The sequence below is a fragment of the Caloenas nicobarica genome, chromosome 3 (assembly GCF_036013445.1).
Source record: "Caloenas nicobarica isolate bCalNic1 chromosome 3, bCalNic1.hap1, whole genome shotgun sequence".
Classification (NCBI taxonomy): domain Eukaryota; kingdom Metazoa; phylum Chordata; class Aves; order Columbiformes; family Columbidae; genus Caloenas; species Caloenas nicobarica.
The window spans coordinates 56,650,672-56,675,578 of NC_088247.1; the positions used below are offsets into that span (position 1 = coordinate 56,650,672).

A 24,907-nucleotide genomic window follows, 5' to 3' on the forward strand; every position below is an offset into this window, starting at 1 on the left:
CCCTAGAGTCCTTTTCAAAGGGAGCCTCCCACAGACCTTTAAATCCCCCACATTTTATGGTACAGATATTTAACAGTTCTGAGACGGGCAGCGGGGGGAGAGCCTGAGGAAAACAGTTACAAATAGAGTGGCTGCCCCTCACACCACTGAGGTTCCTGATGCGATCAGCGCCGTTTTATCCGGGTTTCTCTCTCATCCCAGCGATAGCCACTGAGATAAGAAGCGAAGGAAGAAAAGGTCCAGTGAAGTCGCCGGCCGGTTTTCCCCTGAATCAGCCTCACCTCCCCCTTGCTAGCCCTCCCCTTCCCCCCCAAATAGTAACGCTTGCCGGAGAAAGGAAACGCGATATCCTTCTGTCAAACAGGCTGCTGTGCCTCCCCTAGGTGCAGCAGAGCTGTCCCTTTGCTGCTGGGGAGTGTCCCGGAGGCGGCAGCTGCGGGCACCCACGGGTGCTGCGGCTCCACTCGGCTCGGCCCCGGCCCACGGCTCAGCCCCGCGTCTCCCCTGCTGCCAGCCGGCCGTGGAGACGGCCCCCGGCCCCGACGGGACACGCGGCTTTGCTCTGCCCTGTCCCACTGGAGAAGCCACCTCGGAAAATGCCGGTCCCACGGTAAAAAGGAAACAACGAAGAAAATCCCGAGGAGAGAGAGAGGCTGGAGACCCCTCACCCCCCTCCCATGTCCCTATCTCCATTTCGAGCAGGGCTGTAGGGGGCAGATTCAGGCAAGGAATGGGGAAGGGGCCGAGCACACCGCCCTGTTCCCCCGGCAAGTGCGGGGGCTGCTCCCCACGGAGAGGCCGGGGCGCGGGGCGCAGCGGCCGCTCCGCGGGGGCCCCGGGAAGGCCGGCGGCGGAGGGGAGGCCAGCGGAGACCTCCGGGCGGGGGCTGCCAGCGAGGCTGCAGAGCCCCACCGCCCGCCCCGGCCCCGGTCCCGGCCCCGGCCCGCCCCGCCCCGCCGCGGGTGGCAGCGCAGCCGCGGGGCCAGCGCGGAGCGGCGCCCCCCGCCCGATCCCGCCGCTGTAGGATGCTCGGGCGCTGATGCCCCGAGGGGGCTCGATCGGGCTCGGGGAGCTTCCCCGCACTGTGCCGGGGCACTGGGGCTCGCCTCCTCCCGCCCCGCTCCGCCCCGGGGCTTGTCCCCTGCGGCCCCGCTCCGGAGCAGCTCCCGCATGAAGCCCGGGGGCTCCTGGTCGGCGGGAGGGAGAGCCGGGGGTGCCCGGCCCACCTGCGCCCGGTGGCTGGCAGTGCCCGTGGCGCAGAGCGCGGCTGCTTCGGAGCAGCGGCGGCGGGGCTGGGTCCTCCTCCTGCCCCCCCGCCGCTCCCGCCCTCGCACAGTCCTCTCCCACCGCCATCCATCTACCGTTGCTGTCGGCACCTCGCCCGCCCGGCGCACACACGGGCGCGCACAGCCGCACGCACCCCGGCACCCCCACAACATGCTGCCGGCCGCCGGCCCGGCATGGACCCCGGCGGCGGCTGCTCGGCTCCTCTCCGCTGCTGACTCCTCTCTGAGGTTTGCGGCAGGTAGCGGGGCCGACTGCTGGAAAGTGCAATAGCAAAAAAAAAAAAAAAAAAAAAAAAAAAAGCAAAAAAAAAGCAAAAAAAAAAGCAAGAAAAAAAAAGCCATCAACCCAGCCAAGCCTTGCTTTGGATCTCAGTGCAGGTATTTCTGCTGCTGTGTTCATCCCTTGCCGCCTATCATCCCGGTTTATTTTTTTTTTAAAGGAAAGAAAAAAAAAAGAACGAAAAGGAGAAGTCGAACTGTCAAAGGGTTACTATGCAATTGCGACTGATTTCTTGTTTTTTTATCACTTTGAACTTTATGGAATACATTGGCAGCCAGCACGCCTCCAGGGTACGGCGACAGGGAAGAAGTAAGTGCGAAGAGATTTATACTTTGATAACTTCTGCTTCCTCTCGTTGTGCTGTTCACCTGTCCGGGGGGTTCTTGTGCCCCCGGTGCCTTTGCGAGTGCGCTGGGAAGCAAGTCCCGCGTCCGCAGCGCGGCCGAGCGGATCTGCAGGCAGTTTCACTGAGTTGGAGGGATGAAGGCGACTTTTGATCTCTTTCTGCTCTTCTCTCACCTCACCGGGATGAGCAGACCTGTCTCCGGGACGACCTGCGCCTGCTCCTTAATATTTTAATGTCTGGTAAAGGGGAACGTCTTTTCTTAACTCTTTCAGTTTCCTAAAGGGAAAGTGCGATGACGCGACAGGTAACTTTTTATGCCTTGATTCCCTAAGCGCCTTTCTCCAACCCGGTCACCATTTAGCGACCTGGGGGAGGACGGAAAGAGAAGCCCTCACCCCAAGAACCAGCAGTACAGATTATCGCTATAAATTAAGCCGGGCACCCGGCGATGCGGAGTGAGGGGCTGGGGTGCCGCGGTGCTGCCTGGCCCGCTGACTTCCAGCCTCCACTCGCCACCAATCATCTCGGTGGCACCGTCCGGGGAGCTCCTGGATCATCCATCGGCACTGCTCCGGCTCTGTGGCCTCTGCTTTTTTTTTTATGTTGTCTGGTTGGTTGGTTGGTTTGTGGTGGTTTTTTTTTAATCTCATGAAATTGAGTTCATCCCTTCTGATTTGGCCAGCGCCTGACCGATGTAGCCTGGGTCTGAGGTGGAGGCAGGAGGGAACCGGGAGGGTCGGGGCATCCTCACAAGCGGGGGCGAGGGACAGTACCCGGGGATGCTGGCAGCAGCTCCTTGGGCGCTGCCGTCCGGAGGAGGTGATGTGGGAGACCAGAGGCGAGGAGACCTCCCCGGCATGGGGACAGGAAGCAAAGTGAGGCAGAAGCGGGTCGCCCCTCGGGAAGGCGCTGTCCAGGTCGCCGGGCGCTGCGACGCGCGGGTGGGCTCTGGCTCCGGCGTGGCCGGCAGCACCGGGCAGCTCCGAGGACCCGAGTCCGCGGTGACTCCCCCGGCAGAGTCGCCGGACAGAGCCCTGCTGGGGCGCCGAAAGGAGCCGCCAACGGTGGCGGGATATGGCAGCGGGTGGCATCGGGACGTGCCCGCGGTCCTGCCTCGCCACCCCGCCTGCATCGGACCCGTCGCCCTTTCTGGAGAGGGGAGGCATTTTCCACGCACCTACCGCGGAGGGGCTGCCCATGCCTGTCCTCTTTCCCTGACAGCTGCAGTTACCGAGGAAATGTCATAAACCACGGCAGCCTGCATTTAATCAGCGAGAAGTAACGGAATTACTTTCTCGGGGAGGGGGCGGGGGAGTACTATTATTTTTTTTTCTTTTTTTTGCTCAACACTCCCTCTCTTGCCCTGCTTGGCATGGCTAGCCCTTGAAAGCCTCCTTTGTATGGTTTGCCTCCTGCACACAATGTTTGATTCACCTAAAGTGCCCCTAAAGCTGAGCCGAGGACCAGAGAGACCGGGGCTCCAGCCCTCCCATCCCCACGGCCGCGCAGCGAAAGAGCACTGAGGGCTAAGTAAAACATGTCAGGGCATCCGATTTATTATCCTTGGCAAGGGAGGGCTCCACAGCCTCCATCACTTCCCACCCACTCCTTTAACCCCTGGCAGCCGCGGGCCCACAAGCTGCGGCTGCCCACCCCCGTGGGGGCACCCCGACGGAGGCGGGTGGAGGGGTTCAGCCTTGGGTCGGGGGCACAGCAGGGGTAGAGGGGCAGGATTCCCTCGTGGGGCGAGGGTCGGGGAGCGGGCCCTCTCCGCCCGTCCTTGCTCCGGCACCTGGTGCGCGGCGCGGCGGGCCAGAGCCGGCCCGGCGGCGACCTCTGCTGTCCTCTGCGGCGGCGGGCAGCCCCGGCGGCAGGTGCTCGGCTCCGCTCGGCTCGGATCGGCACGGCCACTGCCCCCCGTCCTGGGGCGGGAAGCAGGTCGCCCTCCTGCCCCTGTCAGGTTTTGGTGCTGGGCGAGGGCAGCCGCGGTTTCCCAGTGTCGGGGCTGCGCCGTGTGCAGGTGGTGTCGTTCCCCGTGTATGCGCCGTCCCGGTTGGGTCTTACTTAGACTCCCTGTTCAGCAGCCTAATTTTTGGGAAATAGAGGGGGAAGTGTTGGCTGAAAATAATTAGTTGGCTGGTACAACGTGGAGATGGTGCTGAGTACTTGCTCAAAGTTTTCTGGTTAAAGTGCAAGAGTTAAGTTACATTCACAGTAGAACAAGCGGCTGAAGCATCACATCTAAAAAGAGTCAGAATGGAAATCTGGCTCGTTATTTTGACAGTAAAGACAAATAACCTTCACAACATCTCACCTGGACATGGTGTACATTGTCCACTGGCTGAGGTCTTCAAATCACGCTGGTTGTAAAACTTGCTTTGGTATAACTAGTGATTATTTGTGTGAAGCGAGTATTAGAGTTTGAGTCTCTATGAAAATTATCATAAAAGAGGTTATGGTCACCACTTGCACTGATCATTTTGGCTTTAATAATCTATGAATCGCTCTTAGTGAATACTGGAACCTGAAAAATAATGATAGTGTGCAGTTAAAAAGACACCTGTCAAATTTATCTATTACATGGAAGACTTTCTTTGGATTTCTGTTTCTTTTGCCCAGTCTCTAAGCATAAGCCCTAAACCCATTGTTACAGAAGTGTTTTCAAATTTCCATTTAACCTATGTATTTTTAAATACAGTGCAAACCACTTGCCGTCAAGCAGTCAGTGAGCCAGTGTTACTTCAATTTGTTTAATATTCGAGTCCCCCATTCTATGTATTAAATTGTAGAGTCTCCCATTTTAAGATAAAGGAATAACAAATCCTGAACTGAGTAATTCAGAATACGCTGGACCAGACTCTCAGCTGGTATAAATTGAAGTTTCTTTGTTAAATTACCCTACCAGAAGGACTCAGTCTTGGAGCATTATTATTTTGTACCTATTGCGACAGTAATCTTTACTAGAAGAAAAGTACAATCTGCAGTCCATTCACTCGTCAATCTCCTACTGAAGATTCTAGTTTGAGCTTCCTAAATTTCTGTCTCATGATCAGTAGTAAATGAATATTCGGCGATACAGAGGCAAAACTACCCTGAAGTCCACTATGGAGTGCAGAGGATTGGGTCCATAATTACACATAGCGGGCAAGATAAATAAAAGTTCAAAAGCAAACATATCATTAGCAATGAGATTTGTTTTTATTCTGATAACAGCAATCAAGATAAACGAATTAAGTTGCTTGTTCAGGTCGAACAAGAGAGATTAATGCACAGCTGAGTATAGATTAGCATACCAATAAATAAGAAGGTCTATGTATCTAACAGTGAGTCCAGTTTGCTTAGGAAAACCATAGGATTAAGTCAGTAGTTCCAAAATATTTTGGCTCTGCAGGCCACCACCAACCCCCAAAACTTAGTGCTGACAGTTGTGCACCTTTCTCATTGAACTTTTAACTGACGGAAATGAAGTATTTTTTGCTATGGGTCTGTGAATGACCGGCCGGCAGACCATTTGCCTTGACCCTGTGGACTACCAGTGAGCCACAGACTAAATTTGGAAATTGTTAGAATAAATAAAGTGACAGAAAATTCTGCATTTGTACAACTCCTACATCCAGGAGTAGAACTATTGGTATGACCTAGTGGAACTGCAATTGGGAGGTACAGCTACCATGATGTATATTATTGGTAGTCCATCAGTATCTGATGTCGGCAACTGCCTCCTGTGTTTTGCTGTAATGGTATGTTCAGGATACCCAGCGTCGTTTGTTCCTTCGGTCGCTTCTGCGTCGGTCCTTCGTTGACATGGGACTGCAGGTCTTCCAGCATCTGCTTCTGGTCACAATCAGGAGTAGAGAGCTCCACCCTGCAAATACTCTGTCTCTCTGGTTTGGTTTGCATGCAGCTGCTTGCAAATTCAAAACTAAGCAGATGCGTAACAGCCCGTTTGAAAACATAGCTGTATAAAATACAGCAAAACAGGAGAGTACTGACAAAACACAAACTTGTAAAATTATGTCTTCATTTTTTTTATACCCTTATGGAGGGTGTCATTTACATGGAGGTAAAATGTCAAGAAAAGAGGAATTACATTATTAGCTAAAGTAACACTGCATTTTGGAAGCAAAGTTTTAGTAGTTCACCGCTGATATCTAAAGGTATGTTTAGGGCTGGCATGGCACAGATGGTAGTTCTACATAGTCTATATATAATATAGGTGTTGCTAGCAATTTTTTAAGGAAGAAATAATTTTGTATCTGAGTGCAGTAATTTAAAGCACAAGTTAGACAAGCAAACAGCCATTATGTAAGATGAATCTGTCCTTGGGTGGGATTAAATTATTCAGCGTTAGTTCTCTTTCAAAGTATTTGTATGCCGCTGGTAATTTTTTTCTGCGATGTTATCATATTAGTATTGTTGGAGTAAATACTTTGCTGGTGACAAGTGCATCTTTTTTGCAATGCAACTATATTTCTCATTTTTGGATGAGATCCTGTTTATTTCAAAATAGACTGCAAAATTCCTATTGTAGTCATTAGAAACAAAAGCAGACGGAGAACTGTTTCATCGTATTTCCAGAAACTGTGAACTTATTTTGTTGTAGTGATGTCTTAGATAATTAAATATTAGAAAATCACTACCCCTCGCTGAAAGCGTTAGAAGTATTATAGGAATAGCCTGTTTGCATTTTTTTTTTAATAACTGCATGTGCATGTAGATCTGTGCTTGAAGTATACCAGCTGCATGTGGAACGATACGTTTTATTAACCCAAGAGATTAAAGGATGTTACAGACCAGGTCCCATTTCATACATGACATCTGAAAGGGTGATAATTTCGAATTTTGTTTCTTTCAGCTGCAGAAGACATTTCTTATATTATAGAAAATTCACGTTAAACTGTAAATGCATATACTACTATAACTTCTCAAAGCCATTGCTGTAGGATGGTATATCAGCAGATATCTAAAGAGTCCTATTTCTCTTTGCAGGCAGAGTAAAATATTGCTATTAATAATGAGGTGGTTTTACAACTTGAACCCGCCTTCTTTGCTACGGTGGAGAAAGTCCCATGGACTTCGCTGGAGCTGGAAAGGGCTCTATTTCTACAGGACCTCGGGAAACATTTTGAATTTGGAAGAATTCCTATGCTAGAGTACTTGCAAAATCGCATGATCCAAATATGTACAACTCCTATATAGGAAAAAACAGTGCTCTGTGACTTTCAAAACTATGACATATAGCCTGCTTGGGAGGCAATCTCTTTCTTAGGCATATGAAAAGAACAGCTATTTTACTACTTTCACCTGTTGAGCCATCGGAATTCAACAAAGTTAACTGAGATTAATTTCTTCTTTTAAGCTTTGTTATTAGTCTATCGAACTTTTTCAAATCCCTGATCTGCTGCTGCTTCTTGCTGTGAATTTTTCACTGAAGATAATGGAAGTTATGCTGAAGAAAATCTGAGCTAGGATTTTAAAATCAGACTTACTCTTTATCTCTTGCTTAGCATGCTCATTTTGCTTTCTGGTTAATAAATCTAGTGTGCTGGCTTGACCACGGCTGTTTATCGCTAACATTAGTAAGCTGTCTATCATTTCATATTCAATCATTTATAAACAGTGACTACTAGGAAAACTCAGCTGTTAAAACTATGGAGGTTCTTAAGAATTTTTTCCCCAGCAGTAAATAGTATCTTTTGCTCTTGGAATTAAATTAAAAGTTGCGAAAGCCTGGTGGAGGGGGTAGAAAAGCTAATAAAAAAATAATATTTTTGTCTCATTTCTAATTTTGTAGTCTGAACTGCTCAAAATCACTTTGCCAATTTTTTACCAAAATAATTCAAAACAAAGCAATCTTATCAGATGACAAAAGGCAGCTGAAACCATGTACATTTCTACACAAGAGTCTGTCTGTCTACTACTACCGCAAACAATGCTGCAGATAAAAATATTCAGAGAATATTTATTCATGCAAAATACGTTATGGCTCTCAAAAATAAAAAGAAGAGAAGAGCTACAACTTTTTTAATAAATAGTTGAATAACTGAGCTTCTGGTCATGGCAGAATGATTATGACACTTTGTCATAACAAAATCTAACAGCTTTTATTAATGACTACTTTAACCCTGTTTTTGTTGTTAGCGGTGAGCAGTGCAATAAGCAACACTACTTAAAAAGAAGGAACGATTGTACTATGGTTATACAGTAGCTAATAAACATTTTTTGTGTTTTGATTTCTAGACTATAAGCTATAGAACCTGCATTTTAGAATGTTAGTATTTACCTGTGTGATCAAAAGTAGCACCCACTGAAGCAAAGGAACCACGAAACGTATATCCCTCCAGCGCTGCTAGGCAAGAACTCGGCTGTGGGGACCAGAGCTGAACCAGGAGAGCCGTGAAGGGGAATCTCATCTTTGGCTGTGGTGATGGCACCGAGCTCCCCCTTGCTCCAAGCAGCACCCCGGCCTTGAGCCCCACACAGCAGAGTAAATAGGGGGAAGAGCATAAGGGGTGCATATAGTGATGCTTTTAAATGAAAGTAAAACCCCGAATCACAGGTCTACACTGAGTTCTGGTAGCATGCTGTTACAAATGTTGTCCTTTCAAGCTTGTTATTGTGTGTCAGTTTTACATCCTGACACGTTTCATGATTAAAATTAAAAGTTCCTAGATGGGATTTCAGACCTTTGATATTTCCTGCGGGGTAACGCAGATTTTGGGGCACTGCAAAATAAAACAGGAGCTCATTGATGCATGTTGGAATAGCAACGATGTGTGATTCCTGCGGCTTCCTGTAAAGGGCGAGGGCAGACACAGAAAAGCTCAGATCCAAGAACAGGACTTAGGTGCCTGAGGTGTGTCTAGGGCAGGATTTAAACACCTGAGTCCTTCACCTTCAAAGCCCTGCTTAATTGCCACCTCACTGTTGACACATGGGCATTTCTCAGAGGTTTTGTTTTTTCTTACATGAGACTTCAGCTTACTGACATTGAGCGTCCACCTGGCATGGGAGACTTCTGAGCTCAGGTGTCTTCTGCAAAGACTTTAAGAGTTTCTTTTAAAGAAACCCTGGGTAAAAAGGGCAATAAATAAATAATAACAAATAGTAAAAATAACAATACAAAATTCTGCCACAGAGAGCACAAGACTCTGCAGGCGATCGCTTACTGACACTGGAATATAGTCATGCACAGGCCTGCTCCCGTACCCGGGCCCCTCGAGCTCTTCCCTCTGCTGTGCTGACTGAAATGAGTGCAACCAAATGACCTGCAATTACACGTAAATTCAAATGATAAAAAGTCAGTTTATTAGTGCAGATCAACACTGGATAGAGTGATGCTAAATAGAAGAATTAATTTAACCTAGATTTCCAATTCCTGGATGAATATTTTGGCTATTAATGTTTTGGATACATTAAGGGTAGCAAGGCTGCTGCCCCCTTCTTGAAGTGTTTCAACATAACAGAGTGAGGTTTCCTTTCTTTTGTTAAAAAATACATTGGCTTGCAGGGCTGGATAGCAGTGCCAGGGCATGTAAGTCACCTGGGAAGCCAGGATTTGAGACCGTTTCTGAACCTAGCATTTCCCTGTGACCAGGCTGAGTATCCCGTGTTCAGCGTGCTGTTTTTTGTCAGTCCATTTTGAAGGCATCCAACTCTTCCCACCTACTAAAAGGCAACTTAAATGCCTCGCTCAGGGCTGCCAACTGTACTTTGATGGATGGCATCACTACACAAAACAGGGGTGTTCAGAATAGCATAAATCCACTTCTCTCCAAATAGCTTACCTGGTGCGCAGCTTCTCTGATGATAGAGTTTTGGTGGGGAGTTACAGCAGAGGCAGGGCTTGATCCCTTTTTCTCCTCTCCCCTACAAAGTAAGACTCTGTTTCAAGGGGAAGGAAGAGAAGGCTCTTGGGTGAACTAGAAACCTAGGCGCAGCCAGCTGGTGGAACAAGATTCCCATTGCATTTCTCGGCTAACATTTACAAACATCCACGTGAACCAGAGATACTAAAACCTGACACTTTAATATGATTACAAAGTTTATATATGTTATCAGCAAATGTAATACTCCCAACAGGATTTATTACCGGTTTCTTTAGCAACAACATTTTTTATTCATAACAGCTCAACTGGTCAGAGAGAGGAAAACGGCCAGTTTCTTCAGAGCACGCCTCCCACGCACACTTGCCCAGCATTATTGCATTGTTTCTTCATGAAGATTACAAACACCAGTGTCGGCAAGTGTTTCATAACCTTCTTTCCTTTTCCTAGAGTGTTCATAATTAATTTCATTTTTTTCTATGACACTGAATAAGGAGTTGCTGGTTTTATTTTACCTTACGTTACACTGCCGAGTGAAGAATTACCCCTCCAAAGTAGAACCAAGTGGGACCAAAGGATGTTTATTTAACATGGGAATCAGAAGACATTAAATGCACCTATTTAGCAAATAGATGGAGATGGATGAAGATTCAAGAAAGTTTTAGTATAACACAGAACTGAAAATAATCAGCTGAGACCTCCTCATACTGGGCACAATGGCCACAGATGTCATAAAATCTAGCAGACAAGACCTTGGAGGCAGGAAAGATAAATAAATTACAAGATTTCTGTGATTCTGTGATTTGGTATTTTGCAAAAAAACAGCTTCTGTTTTGTGGTCCAAAATGAAGTCACATGTTCTTTTTTGTGTTTATGTTTTATGAAGAGTTGAGCAATTAATGAGTTTCAGAGTTGAGGGTGTATTAAAAGTGAAAGTAGCATTCTGTATGACAGAGTAGAATTTATAACTTGTGCTATTTCCTGGGCAAGCATTTTTAAGCCCAAGGGCCTGGCTTTAGGAATGAAATATCTTAAATGTGCAATTTAAGCTATCCATTGAGGGGAAACTTCAGGGATGTAAGAATTTATCAGTAGGATTCAGTTGTGAGTGAATGTCAGCAGGAGGACATCCACATGGTTGTTTAGGTCACATATTATTTCCTAAGAAAAGACCAAAGTTATTTTGAGGAACTGGTAAATATAAAAACAATTTCCCCTGGCCAGATTGTGGACAAAAATATTTCCCTTTCTCTGATGGCATCTTTTATTTCTGATAACAAGCTACACAATTAGCATGATTTGAGGATGCTTATTCTCTTCCACGACTGGGTACCATATTCTTTCATCAAGAATTCACTGAGATGATAATCACACTTTAGACCCTCAGCTTATTTGAAATATATGTCTTAGAACAAGTAAGCTGTTACATTAATAATTCTGAGTTAAGTATATTTCAGGAACTAATGTAACAAGTGGTGACATATATTATGGTTGTGTGGTCTCTTAGAGGTAAAAGTGGACTTTGTCACTCCATGGATATGAAAACTATGGAGGAGGTTTCAAAAAGGCTTTCTTTTACAATTTTTCTATGTACTGTGGCTGATGAACACAAGCCTTCCCAAGCTTTATGGAGGTTAGAAGCACTGTGTGGGGAGCGACCTGAGTGGGGTGTCTTCTTATTCCTATTTGCCAGGATCTGACTGGCCACAAAGGAAACAGTAAACTGTACCTGGTCGAGATGAGGACAGGCTGCTATTCAGCGCTTCCTGAAATCACGTAATTTCCCAGCTACCCATTCATATCTTCCTCAGTATAAATCACACCTGAGTCCAGATAAAATAGATTAATCAAAAGAGAAGTATTTTCTTGCATTTCCATGCTTCATTGATTATGTAAAAAAGGAGGATTCTAACCTTAAATACAACGATAAGACCACCAAGCATTATGAAAGTCAATCCATAATCCTTTCTGACGCCTTGCATAATTTGTTGAAAAATAAGTTATTCATCTATGGAACTTTCTGGTCAAGTCTTTCACCCTGGTTGCCTGACTGACTGTGGTTACTGCTGTATGCACCAAAAAGGGCCTGAGTTTTTCATCTGGAAGTCAGCAGAGACCTTGGACTCATCTTGTCCAAAAGAGATCAGCCACAGAAATTGCAGTAATACATATAAGAGAGCTTATTCAGAAGAATCTTCCATCTCATGCTCCCTGACTCCTACAGAAGCCTTCTCTGACTTATGAACTTCATAGTCTGAAGCCCCCTAAGCCTACAGTTGTAGTCCTAGAGCTGGAAAAAACTCCTTTACACACTCTATGGCCATGATCTGCTAAAAAGACCTTTTTTATCACCAGTATATATAACTTGACAAACGTGTCAGAAAATCGAAAACCTACCAAAAGTGGAGGGTGGTGTTGAACACTGTTCACAAAATATTGACAAAATTAATAAATTTTATGTAAAAAGACAATGATATTTTATAAAAATAAAATTATAAATAACAAAAATATAAATAAATAAAATAATGTAAATGCTTGTACATTTAGTCATCTCTCCATTCTCCCCTACACATCGATATCTGTATCTGTATATACACATTCACACACATAGACACAAATTCACATAGACACAAGCAAGAATTAAGGGTCTTTTAACTTCAAACCAAACCCTAAATTACAAAAAAAAAAAAAAAATTCTATGGATCTATGGATTCTTCCCTTTTTGGTTGTATACAGGTGAAACCTTTCTGGCTTTTCATATGTCGTGTATCACTAGGCTGGAAATTTTATATAGCCAATGAAGAGGAAAACAGTGTTCCTTAGGCTGGTCTCTGGGCAGGGGAAATGAGTAGTTCTAGTGGAACAGCATCTTTCATCCATGACAACACAGCAGCACAACTACTGATGTTCCTAGGGGGATGTCTGTGTGTGTGCCCATACGTGTGTGTCCGTACGTGTGTCCCTGTGCATGTCCATGTGCTGACAGAACAGCAAGGAGAGCTAATATTCCTCTCTTGTATTAGAGAACAGAAATGTCATGATCATAAGGCACATGTCAGAGTAACATGAGGTTTTCAATTAGAGTCTCTGCATTGTTTTTAATGGGAGTTGGTTTATGCAGAATAAACATCTCATAAAGGTTAAGGGATTGATTCTGCTTCTAGTTACAACTTGTGTCAGGAAGAAGATAACTCACAGAACTCTGCCAGCGTAAAATTTGCATGTGCTTAGAATCCAGCCTAAATTTTTATACGGGCTATTTAAAAAGCCATGATACTTGGTGAGAGATTTTTGTTCTCACTCCTCAAGAAAAAGAGCAGCAATGCAATCTGCACTTCTCTTTGTAAGATGCCGGTAAAGGTTGGGAGGGTATTCCACTGTCTTTTGTAAGAGAACAGCTGCAATTTGCCACTTAAAAGTGTGGGAGGGATAATTTTACTGCTTTGCCCATGATATACGTATTTACCCTGCCCAGCACTGTGTGCTCATGAGCTTTCTCCTATTTTGCCATCTGCTCAGTTGTGGTTGTCAAGCTTCCTTCTTCCCTCTCTTTCTACATGTATTGAACTCGGGCACTGTTTCTCAAAGTACTAACTGAAGTAATTCACAGAGTGACAAGATACACCAAACTAGAGCACCTAAATAAGTCAGCACAGGGATAGACCCAAAATCCTGCATTTTCTGAAGTGGCAAGTGGTAGAGGAACTCTAGATCAACTCCGTCAGCCTGCCTGATGTATTAGAGGCATGGTCTATGTCCTTCTCACTATCCATAATACAGCTGGATCCAACCCAGGCCCACTGGAAACAAGAACTAGCAGGTGAATGCAGTGAACCAGAGCAGACACACCAGAACTAAGTAAGGTGTATGACTGAATTTTTAAAATAATTTTCTTAAATGTTCTTATCACCCTGTCAATTCCTGCTCTTCCTTAGTGTCACCCCAAAAGAATATTCCTATAGTGTTCTCTCTCCCTCATTCCTCTAATAGTACCCATAAGCAAGCTTCCTCCTCGGCATACTTCTCCTTTTGATGCCAAGCCACAAGCTATTGCAACTTATGTTTCTGAGCCCAGGGTATTGAGGAGAAATGGTGGAAAGAGAATAGATGCCCTTGGGCTGTGGTGTGACGACTTGATGATAGCAGTGGGTTTCTTGGTGAGAGAAATGAAGCAGCAATAGTTTCTTCGATTTACAAAGACAGATTGTAAAAACAAGCTATGAATCTTTGCGTATACAAAAAGATGTGAATCCTTGGAGCATTTGTCAGACATGGCCTAGATAGAAGTAAGGAGGGAGCTTGCAAAGTTTGCATACTGTAATAGAGTACGTAGCCCTGAGGTCTATCAAATACAAGAATATGAAGGGTGGAGTTTGGAAAGCAGTGAACTATTCCGAATGTGTCAGTTGACATCAAACCTGGTTATTGCTGTTTGACCAAGCACAGACACGAAAATATTCACCGTTTGTCTACTGCTCTCCAAGTAGCAGCACAGGACCCTCCAGGGACCAGAAGAAAATTTTCCCTTTTTGGGGAGAGGAAAGTCCCCTTCATAACGCTTTGCATTTCCCCTCAATTTTTTCAGGGAGTGCCATGACAGATGGCAGGGCAACTGGCCTCAGTTTTGTACAATTTACAAAATCCTCCTCCTCAGCTGCAGAGCGACGCAGTGTTGCAGAAGGGATGAGCAGCAGAATTCATCAGCCGAACTGCAAGGCGCACAGCGCTGCTTGCTACACTCTATAAGCAATTCCCAGCTTTCGTAATGCCTGATTGTCCTAACTTTCACTATGCCAAGCCCTTTCTCCAACACATTTAATTCCTCAAAGCTCTGAACATCTCTATTCTGTCTTGTGACAACAGTTGAATAATGTCTACAAATGGAAATATATACTCCTCCTCTTGGCTTGCTGTGGAGCCGTAACCCCCTCCCCCAGTATATTCAGTCTAAGTGGATTTACAGAGTTAGTCTGACAGCTTCTGAAATAAAAACCCTCTGGTTAATGGCAGAGCCCAAGCGCTGCTGTCTTTATAGGCGGGTCAGTGCTTCTTGCTTCTCTTTAAGACGGACTCCCTCTGATGATATGGGGATGGAGGAGATAACGCAACCCATCCAGCCATTGGCCTCTTGCTGAGACAGCTATCATGACTGCCAGTTATAGAAGGTTTTACAATGCGTACAGTTTCAAACAAACATCAGACGAAAGCAATTTTGAGTCTAAACGAAGCACGACCAGGTTTGCATTGGTGATTTATTGGTGAAAGTCATCAGCTCCTATTACCTGTTTCTTGAGTCATCCAGTTCTTTGGCTTCCAGCTATTTCTAGGGCCTGATTCTGTTCCTATTGAAGTTAATGGGAGGTTTTGTCACTGATTTCAATAGGAGGCATTTAACTTTCCAACTTTCTGTCTTATAGAGGCTTGAAGTGCTTCCAGGTTTCCATCATAGTCTGCGGTTCTCCTCTTTAAGTCAATTGGACATTAACAGATTGCCTGGGCCCACACCTTTGGATATAGGAAAGCTCTAGATCTGATTCAGCTCTCACTCACACACCAGCTTTGTACCTCAGCGGAGTTCCTCCTGATTTATACTGGCAGGAGAGCAAGGTCCAACGTTACTTATGCCTGGGTCATTGCCAGTAGAACATGGAGAGAATTCAAGTCACTTGTTATCCCCTTCCCTGCACCTCTCAATCACAGCATATATGTACGTATATATATATGCAGATATATTAGAATCATCTGGACTCTTTTAAGTTATTCACCATCGATACTGACTTCAAATTCAAGTTTTAAAGTTGAAATAACGAAGAAGGAAAAAAGAGCCAGAAGGGAGCCAGCTGCAAGGGTACTCACAATTTTCATCAGTCTATGGGACACTCCTAACAACATATTTTACTACTTCGTAGTGAACTTTCTTTGCTTCTGCCATAAATATATTCCCTATGCTGTAAATGAATAGCTTGCAAGCTCAGTAAAGTTAATATAGAAGAATAAATCTTAACTACCTAATGTCAGGTCAGAAATATAAATCTTATCTAATATGCCAGGTCAGAAGGAAAGAATACTTTTAGCTGAAAATAGCAAATACTTTCCAGTGCAGACTAGGAACCTATTTTTCTCTTTAAAAAAATATGCTGCCCCTAATAAGATGAGTTGAACAGTCTCCTTTTAGAATCTCCAAAAGAAAAATAAACACATAGAGCAGAGTTAATTTATAAAATGCTCCAAAGTTTATCTTGGCAGAACAGTTTTAGGCAGTGAGATTTCTCTCTCTCTCGCACATGCATTCATACACATACAGACACACACACACACACGTCTCAAAATTAGGACAGGCCCTTAAAATAGCAAATACTAGAGAAAACTTCTATATCTGGACAAATTTGCAGATCCTTATTCAGGTAAAGCTCTCGTTTTCATATTAATGGAATTTTTGCCAAAGCAAGACAACAATCCTTCAAGCCTTTTTGTGTAAGTACAGGCCTGCTGTGCCACAGTGGGAGAGAGCGAGCCTCACAAGTGCCTCCTGTCTCAGGTCCCCCTCCCATGTGCTGACAATTTTGCCAGCTATAAAGCAGTAATGCAGCCACCGTCCCCTCCTGCCATGTGTCCAGGGCCCCACTTGTTTGGCACAGCTGGATGGCCTGGTGGGCAACCTGCCAGACAGCTGATGATGACACACAGGTCCCTCCCAGGACCCATAGACTCACACTGCTGCTCATCCTTTCGTTCCTGCACCATACCTCCTTCACACACATCTTGCACATCAAAGCCAAGGCAACTGCAGGGACTGTGGAGATGGAGCCCACCAATGGCTTTCTTTCAGCCTCATGGGCTTAGCTTTATTTTTCTTCTATATAGTTCTTGTGCCTGCAATCCGTCTGTCCTGGGGAGCCACAACAACAGGGGAACAGTTCATGCTCCAAATGCAGCAGCCAATAACTGCCCAAGTGCAAGGCGCAATGCAACCAACAGCAAACAGCACCATGCCCTTCACTGACACCCCCAAACAGTTTGGGGCTGCTCTGCCTCTTGCAGCAGCCACTAGCCTTTCAGACACTTTATTTACCTCAAGGTCTGCAAAGCAAACAATCACTTCCCTCAAGATTAGCAATACAGGCAGTTTTAAGTGACTGAAACACAACTCAAGGCTGGTGTATGCACAACTCTCTGGACCATCCTTGCTCAGTGCCATCAAGTTACAGAATGCAGACCCTGACTTACTAAAACCCCACAGAAGAATGCAACAATGAGCGGGTTCCTTTTCTCCTCTTTTTCCTTTTTGGCTGCTGGGAAGTTGCCAGTAATTTCCAGCATTTGGTCTAACAACTGTTCTACTGTAAATATTTAGAAGAAACCATTAGAGATTAAACAAAGTGTAAGTAACTGCTCCTAAGTGATAGCTCTTATTAATGTTTGCAGCAACAGGCGCTTTACAAATGTGTATGAAAGTCCTACCTCTAGGCTGCTTGTAGGAAAGGGCAAGATAGAAGGCAGCAGCCAGAACACAGTGTAATTTGAGCATCAGTGTGTTATCATTATAAATAAGCGGTGCAGAGACAGCGTTCTGTAATGTGTGCACCATGCTCGCAAATCTTCTAGACAGCATCGGGTAGAGTACGCTATCCTGTCCAATGTATATTAAATTATCTGTATCAGGCTGTAAAAAGTACTCAGAGCCGCAGTTTGGACTTCTTTTCCTTTCTCTGGTCTGCCCCAAAAACATGGAAAACAAGTAAAAAACCAAACAAAATCCCACACTCCCTCCCCCTCCAAAATGTAGCAACAATCATCATGTATTACAGGGAAAAAGGCAAGCATTGTTCTGGTGGAATTTGTAACTTTTATTGTATTCTAAAATGATCCTGACTGTACAGTGTCTTAAATGTTCACTGTGCAGTGTGACAGTAGTAGAGATGAACACTAACACTATTCCGGGGCTGAAGGTGAGATACTTGAGAAGTAATGCTGACAGAAGTCACTTTCCAGTGGACTCAGTTTTGAGGATAGAAAAGGTTGTATTTACAACAAATAGAGATGAATAAAGATGCATAAACGCATCTACATTCTAGCCAATTTATTTGCAGAAAAATTACATTGTATTCTAGGAACACATTGAACAGCAGGTATTTGTCTATGCATGTACATATTATAGCAGAATTTTCTATCCCAACAAAGGTTGGTGATACTGATATTTTTTTTTTTCTCTTTTAAATTACACTATATACTGTCAGTTTGTGCTGAGTAGAATGTGCTGGTTCCAATAGAGATGAGGTAAAAAATGGATCACAAGACTTGGCTCCAGTGTCCTCCTTGCACTCATTAGGTTCTGCAAGCAACAAGGCCTGGGGCTTATCCAAGCCAGTCATAACGCTTTCCTAGGGTAGTATGTCTGATACTCAGAAATAATGCATGTAATGTATTAGTTCTTCACTTTTTAAGCTAGCAGCTCCCTTCTACTTTCTTGTCCTCTACCTTAAAGAAAATGTCTAGATAGTCTCTAGCTGTTATCTGTGTTGTTCATCCTTTCATTTTAGTTCCATAGCCACATCTGACTTTTCAAACTTGAGTCAGCATTTTCTGTATGCAAGTTTAGACCTTTACTGAAGAAATATTATAAATAAAAGCAAGTTGGTTAACTGAGAGAGTTGGATGTGAGCTGCTGAGCAGGAACTTGCTGACTTGTTGGGTACTTCCGTCACTGATTTTGGTGTCTTATGGAGTTGCTGGATTCAGTGTCACAGCAAGGAAGAAGGATGAAGCTTGTCAAGGTAAAGTTTGGTGCTGCAGGTTTCCCAGAGAAAGAAAAGGGGAAGATACAATGCTTGTGATCACCTGAAGCAGGACTTGGCAAGTTAAACAGAAAGGCTGGTGGCAAAAGAAGTTATTAACAGCCTCCTCACTAGTTCAGATGTTGGGTTGGTGTCAAGAATGAAGAGGAAGGTAACATCTGCTCCAGCTTCCCCTCTACATAGTTGATTAGTACCCAGCACAAATGAAGTAAACATGCTGTTATCACCAGTTCACAGAATTGCAGAATCACAGAATGTTAGGGATTGGAAGGGACCTCAAAAGATCATCTAGTCCAATCCCCCTGCCAGAGCAGGAACACCTAGATGAGGTTACACAGGAAGGTGTCCAGGCGGGTTTTGAATGTCTCCAGAGAAGGAGAATCCACAACCTCCCTGGGCAGCCTGTTCCAGTGTTCTGTCACCCTGAGTGTGAAGAAGTTTCTTCTCAAATTTAAGTGGAACCTCTTGTATTCCAGCTTGAACCCATTACCCCTTGTCTTACTGTTGTGTCACCAAGAAGAGCCTGGCTCCATCCTCGTGACACTCACCCTTTATATATTTATAAACATTAACGAGATCACCCTTCAGTCTCCTCTTCTCCAAACTAAAGAGACCCAGCTCCCTCAGCCTTTCCTCATAAGGGAGACTCTCCACTCCCTTAATCATCTTTGTGGCCCTGCGCTGGACTCTCTCCAGCAGTTCCCTGTACTTCTTGAACTGAGAGGCCCAGAACTGGACACATTATTCCAGATGAGGTCTCACCAGGGCAGAGTAGAGGGGAAGGAGAACCTCTCTCGACCTACTAACCACCCCCCTTCTAATACACCCCAGGATGCCATTGGCCTTCTTGGCCACAAGGGCACAGTGCTGGCTCATGGTCATTCTGCTGTCCACCAGGACCCCCAGGTCCCTTTCCCCTACACTGCTCTCTAATAGGTCATTCCCCAACCTATACTGGAACCTGGGGTTGTTCCTGCTCAGATGCAAGACTCTACACTTTCTCTTGTTATATTTCATTAAATTTTTCCCTGCCCAAATCTCCAGCCTGTCCAGGTCTCGCTGGATGGCAGCACAGCCTTCTAGCGTGTCAGCCACTCCTCCCAGTTTGGTGTCATCAGCAAACGTGCTGATAGTACACTCAATTCCATCATCCAAGTCGTTGATGAATATATTGAATAATACTGGTCCCAGAACTGACCCTTGAGCCACTCCACTAGATACAGGCCTCAAATCAGACTCCGCCCCATTGACCACAACTCTCTGGCTTCTTTCCTTCAGCCAGTTCACAGTCCACCTCACTACCTGATCGTCCAGACCACACTTCCTCAGTTTAGCTGTGAGGATGCTGTGGGAGACTGTGTGAAATGCTTTACTGAAGTCAAGGTAGACCACATCCACTGCTTTGCCATCATCAATCCACCTTGTTATGTCTTCATAAAAGGCTATGAGGTTGGTCAAGCATGACTTCCCCTTGCTGAAGCCATGTTGACTGCCCCAATGACCCTCTTATTCTTGATATGCCTTAAGATGGCACCAAGGATAAGTTGTTCCATCACCTTCCCAGGGATGGAGGTGAAGCTGACCGATCTATAGTTACCCGGGTCCTCCTTCTTGCCCTTTTTGAAGACCGGAGTGACATTTGCTTTCCTCCCGTCCTCAGGCACCTCTCCCGTTTCCCAAGACTTGGCCAAGATCATGGAGAGTGGTCCAGCAATGACTTCAGCCATCTCCCTCAGCACCCGCGGGTGCATCTCATCTGGACCCATGGATTTATGGATGTCCAGATTGCTTAAATGCTCCCTAACCCAGTCCTCATCAACTAAGGCAAACTCCTCCATTGTCCTGCCTTCCTCTGGGGCCTCAGGGGTACGGGGCTCCTCAGGACAGCCTCCAGCAGAGTAGACAGAGACAAAGAAGTCATTCAGTAACTCTGCCTTCTCTGTATCTTCTGTCACCAGGGCACCCATCCCATTCATCTGTGGACCTACATTGCCTCTGGTGTTAGTTTTATCTGCCATGTATTTGAAGAAGCTCTTTGTGTTGTCCTTGACCCCTCTTGCCAGGACTAACTCTAAGGAGGCCTTAGCTTTCCTAGTTGCGTCCCTACATCCTCTAATGACAGCCTTATATTCTTCCCAAGTGGCCAGCCCCTCCTTCCATGATCTGTTCCCAAGCATAAGATGGACTTGAAGCATAGGCAGAGATGTGCCTGCCTCCAGGGTATGCAGTACATTTTTCAAGGCGCTGTTGAGGCATGGCCATCTCTGAAGTTTGGCTGAAGTCTGTCTGTCAGAGAACAACTGCCACAGGCTGTGTTTGGCCTTGTGCTACACATTGTTCATGTCCAAAAGTGGGAGACAGAAAGCCATGAAGTCTTCTTCAGGCCTCGGTCTTTCTGAACTTGTTTATAGGCTTCCAGGTGCTGACACTCTTCCACCTCTAGAGCCAGCAGCCAACAGGAGGAGAGGGTGAGGGAGCTGTCCTGAGCTCCTTGACAGTGTCAAGGATGATAAAGCATCAGATGGGATGTAAGGCAATTTATCTTCTGTACCTCCATGTGTGCATATATGGGAGCTTCAGGAAGTCAGGCAGAAGAGGTGCTCATGCTCTAGAAAAGCTACAGAGAGGCAGACTAGATGGTGTCTTCAAGGAAGAGGAACATTAGTAAGGAGTGTTTCTATGCTAGTGAGCTTGGATAGCTCAGAGCAACTGGAGTTACTCTGCACAAAACTCCCTTCAGTGACTGTATTCACCTTAACATAATAACGATAAGAAGCAGCAGCAAAATCGCACCTTTCAAAACCTGTACAAATATGGGTTAATTTTTCATAATAAACCTTTCGACAGGTTTGCAAGAGGGCATTGTCATAATTTTTCAAAAAAATTAAAAGGACGCAGATAAGTTATCTTCTAAGACCAGCCAACAGCAGTGATCTCATTTTAAGACACACAGATCACTTGCAAATCTTGCTGAATTCCAGGTGGTCAGACCTCTTACGTACCTAAAGGAACAAATCTTCCACTGTATAATTTGGCAGAGCTCTGTTGATTTTTACAGGGCAGTGACATTTGACCCAAATAAATAATTTGACCATCTGCCTTAACTGCAGGCTTTGAAGGCATAAACACTAACAACTGAGCTAGTCATTGGACTAGCAATTCCCAGGCCACCTCCATTTAGGCAGAGGTTTAAGATAGTTCAGATGGACTGAGCCCTAGAAGTGTTGGTTTGCCACCACTGACTACAACATCTGGTGTTCCCAAGCCCAGAGGATCTCTTCCTCTATGTCCATAGAAAAGTTAAACCCAGCAAGACCCTTGTTGACACTTGAGGAGCCTGGACAGCTGCTTCAATGATGGATGTCCAAATCTTCAGTGCCGACAACCAGGGGAGATGAATCCCAGCGTGGGTCACTAAGTGCAGGCATCCTAATTTTTAAAATTAGATAAAAATCTTTTGGAGGTGCTAAAATGCAACTGAAAGGGAACTGAACCTCCAGAGCTTGTAATTCCTACTCTGGAGCCACACTTGAATGTTCAAGGGCAGCAGACATTTTAATTTTACAACGTTTCAGGGGGATTGCTGGAATAATGTTTCCCCTGGAGTTTGTGATGCCGTGGGCCATTCCCACTTATTTTACAATGCAATGATCACCATTAAAACAATTGTTTCTCAAAATTTGCTATTCCATTGCTGTATGGTTGGTTACAGCATAGGCACGTGCAATTTGAATGTTAACCCGCTGATTGAGAATAGAAGCACTTAACAGCCACTTATTCCAGGTGTGAATGCGTACCCTGGGGAGAAGAGGGATCCAGCCCCACGCTTCCAGAACATGAGCCACAGCACAATGCGGATGAAAGAAAAGTGTAAAAAGAGAGGCTATAATAACAAATGTAATTTTTCTTCTTCTGCTCACACCCATGCTGGCTGAGGGAATATGCTGTTTAAGGTAATGTTGTCTCCAAGTTCCACACAAGACAGCATCTTAAACACTCTTCTGAGATACTAGTTTGAAGAAACAGAGTGGAATGTATGCTATAGTTCAGAAAACACAGGAACAGTGAATAACTTGGCTTATTATTCCTTCTTCTTTTCGAAAGAGAAGTGTTCCATCGTTTCACTCAATTTTTGCATGAAACGACATTCCATCTTTACATCTTCTTTCAAATACTAACTTATTAGTGCTTTCTTAATTTCCTGTGATATAAAGAATAAACAAACTGAGGAAGATACCACGTTGCTGAAGAATTTTAGATACATGTTTAGGTTTTAAAAAATGAAAAGGTACTGATACTTTTTAAAAATTTTGCCAGTAATTTCATATGAATGCTAAACTGTGTTAGACAAGTGGGTAAGACACAGAGAAAATTATGTGAAATCAAAAGGATACTTTCTTGAGATTCTCCCCCTCTCTATCCTGCACAAATATATCACGGTAAAATCAACAAGTCTCCCACCATCTGTTTGCTTACACTGATGCCTCATCCAGCAGATATGCTACATTGAAACCTTATGAGAGATAAAAATCCAATTTTGTTCATAAGGCAACAATGTGGAGTTTGTTTTAAGGAAACTGAAGTTTATTTTATTTCTGAAAACTCCTGTGAAGCAAGTAGTTCTCAAATCACAAAGAAAATATCGGATCATCACCCTATATTAAAAATATGACATTTTTATTTGCCTTTATCCACAATTATTTCATTCTCTTTTTTATGTCATCAGAATCAGGTTCGTGAGCATAATACAACTCACTGTGAGTAAGAAAACTATGATATTGCTGATGCTATCTTAAGGCAAAATGCTAACAAACAGCTGGCTTGCCAGTGCATGCAGCCCCTAGCCAGGGGTACGGCGGCCAGGGATGTCTGAAGGTGCCTGGCAAAAACTGTAGGACCCTCTCAATGGTTGCTTTCTCAGGCACAATAATTTATGGTTAAAATATAGCATGTGTTTAGAAAGATATTTGGCCTCTTATTTGAAGCATACATGTGACTGAGATTACACTGCCTCCCTGAGACTGCTGCAATGATTTAACTATCAAACCTTTCTGAAATTTGCCTTGGATAATGCAGTTGAGACTCATTGATGCCCATTTCCAACCTTTGATCCATTGTATCTTTACTTCCAGTAGCAGACAGCTTTATAGCATCTGATATTTTAAGGGGAGCACTAATTACAGACTGACCATTTTTTTTTTTCCATCTGGAGAAAGAGGTGCTGTTGTAGAGTGTGCCTCAGGCAAAGCTGGTTTTGGAGAAAAACTCCACAAAGCTAGATGCAGCTTTTACTGTGCTTTTTTATCTCTAAAAACAGGCATCACCAAGGCTTTAATATATCTGATCTCAGCCCTGTTCTATGCCAGTGTAACTCTGTTGGTGTTAAACTTTAATGGAGCTGTTCTTTGCTTATAAAGTCATAACAAAAGAACTGGAGCAGGGTCTACCACAGTGCTATTCGTATATTGTGACCGAGCAACTATGTTCCTGGTGGAACTGAAGATCATGAAGACATCCCGGTGCCACTTTCCCTCATGGCTGTGCCCCACCTGCTGCCAGTAGTTCTCAGGCATTATGTAGCATCAAGACACTTCAAAGCTTAGAGATCTTCAGAAGAATAAAACAGCAGTGAGGTGATGCACTGACCCTTCCGAATTCCCAGTACTGACCTCTTGCTTCAGCGTGGGCACTGGGACAGCTGTGTGTCCTCCTTGCAGAACAAGGCCAATAGCAATCATGCTGGGGTTTGCTGGTAAGAGATACTGTTTCAGCCCTAGATGTACCCCAGATTTCTCAGTTCAGACTGGCTATAGCAGCTATCAAACAGGCGGTGCATTCCCTTTCTTCTCCAAATGTCTTGTTAAAGAGCTGCTGCAGCCACCTGAGAGACAGGTAATGTGACCCCTAAAGCATTTACTTGCGTCATGGAGCTGTATCTTACTTGTTTGCTATAAAGTGCCCCGAGGACCACAGGGTGAAAGGTCCTACAGAACTGCACATATATTTGGAGCCTTACTGCTACTGTTGCTATTTGATTATGTCGTATTGTCGGGTGTTTTTAAGGACGGCTGAAATCACAATATAGTTTGCAATAATTATTCTCTTTTTCACATATCTGTGAAAAACTTTCTAATCATTTTCTCTGATCATTTGGCCTCCTTTTCACCTGGCTCCCCTTTGAACATCTCTTTCTAATTTTCTGTGAGAACACCTTTGTTGTACTGGCTTTTTTCAATATGGAGTGTTACATATGATGCTGGTATGGAAAGTATTACATAGTAAACAGCAGATTTAAGCTGAAAAGGATACTTTGGAGATTAATGAGCAGGCTTTGAGTCTCCTTTTATAGGACACCAGTTTGATCCTTACTGAAA

General features: G+C 44.7%; 1 protein-coding gene across 3 annotated transcripts in view; it reads left to right on the forward strand.

The window, feature by feature from the left end:
- The first annotated feature begins 380 nt into the window (after nt 1-380).
- The window catches only part of RSPO3 (R-spondin 3), a 66,318-nt gene continuing 41,791 nt past the window's right edge, over nt 381-24,907 (forward strand). Inside the window, exons 1-2 of one of the 3 annotated variants that reach the window (XM_065630547.1) lie at nt 381-723; nt 1,727-1,875. In XM_065630547.1, the coding sequence (XP_065486619.1) occupies nt 1,779-1,875 (97 nt within the window). In that variant the 5' untranslated portion in view covers nt 381-723; nt 1,727-1,778. Of the gene's footprint in view, nt 724-1,726; nt 1,876-1,959; nt 2,152-24,907 lie in introns of those variants that run through there. The other 2 variants (XM_065630548.1, XM_065630549.1) reach the window with 2 other exon arrangements.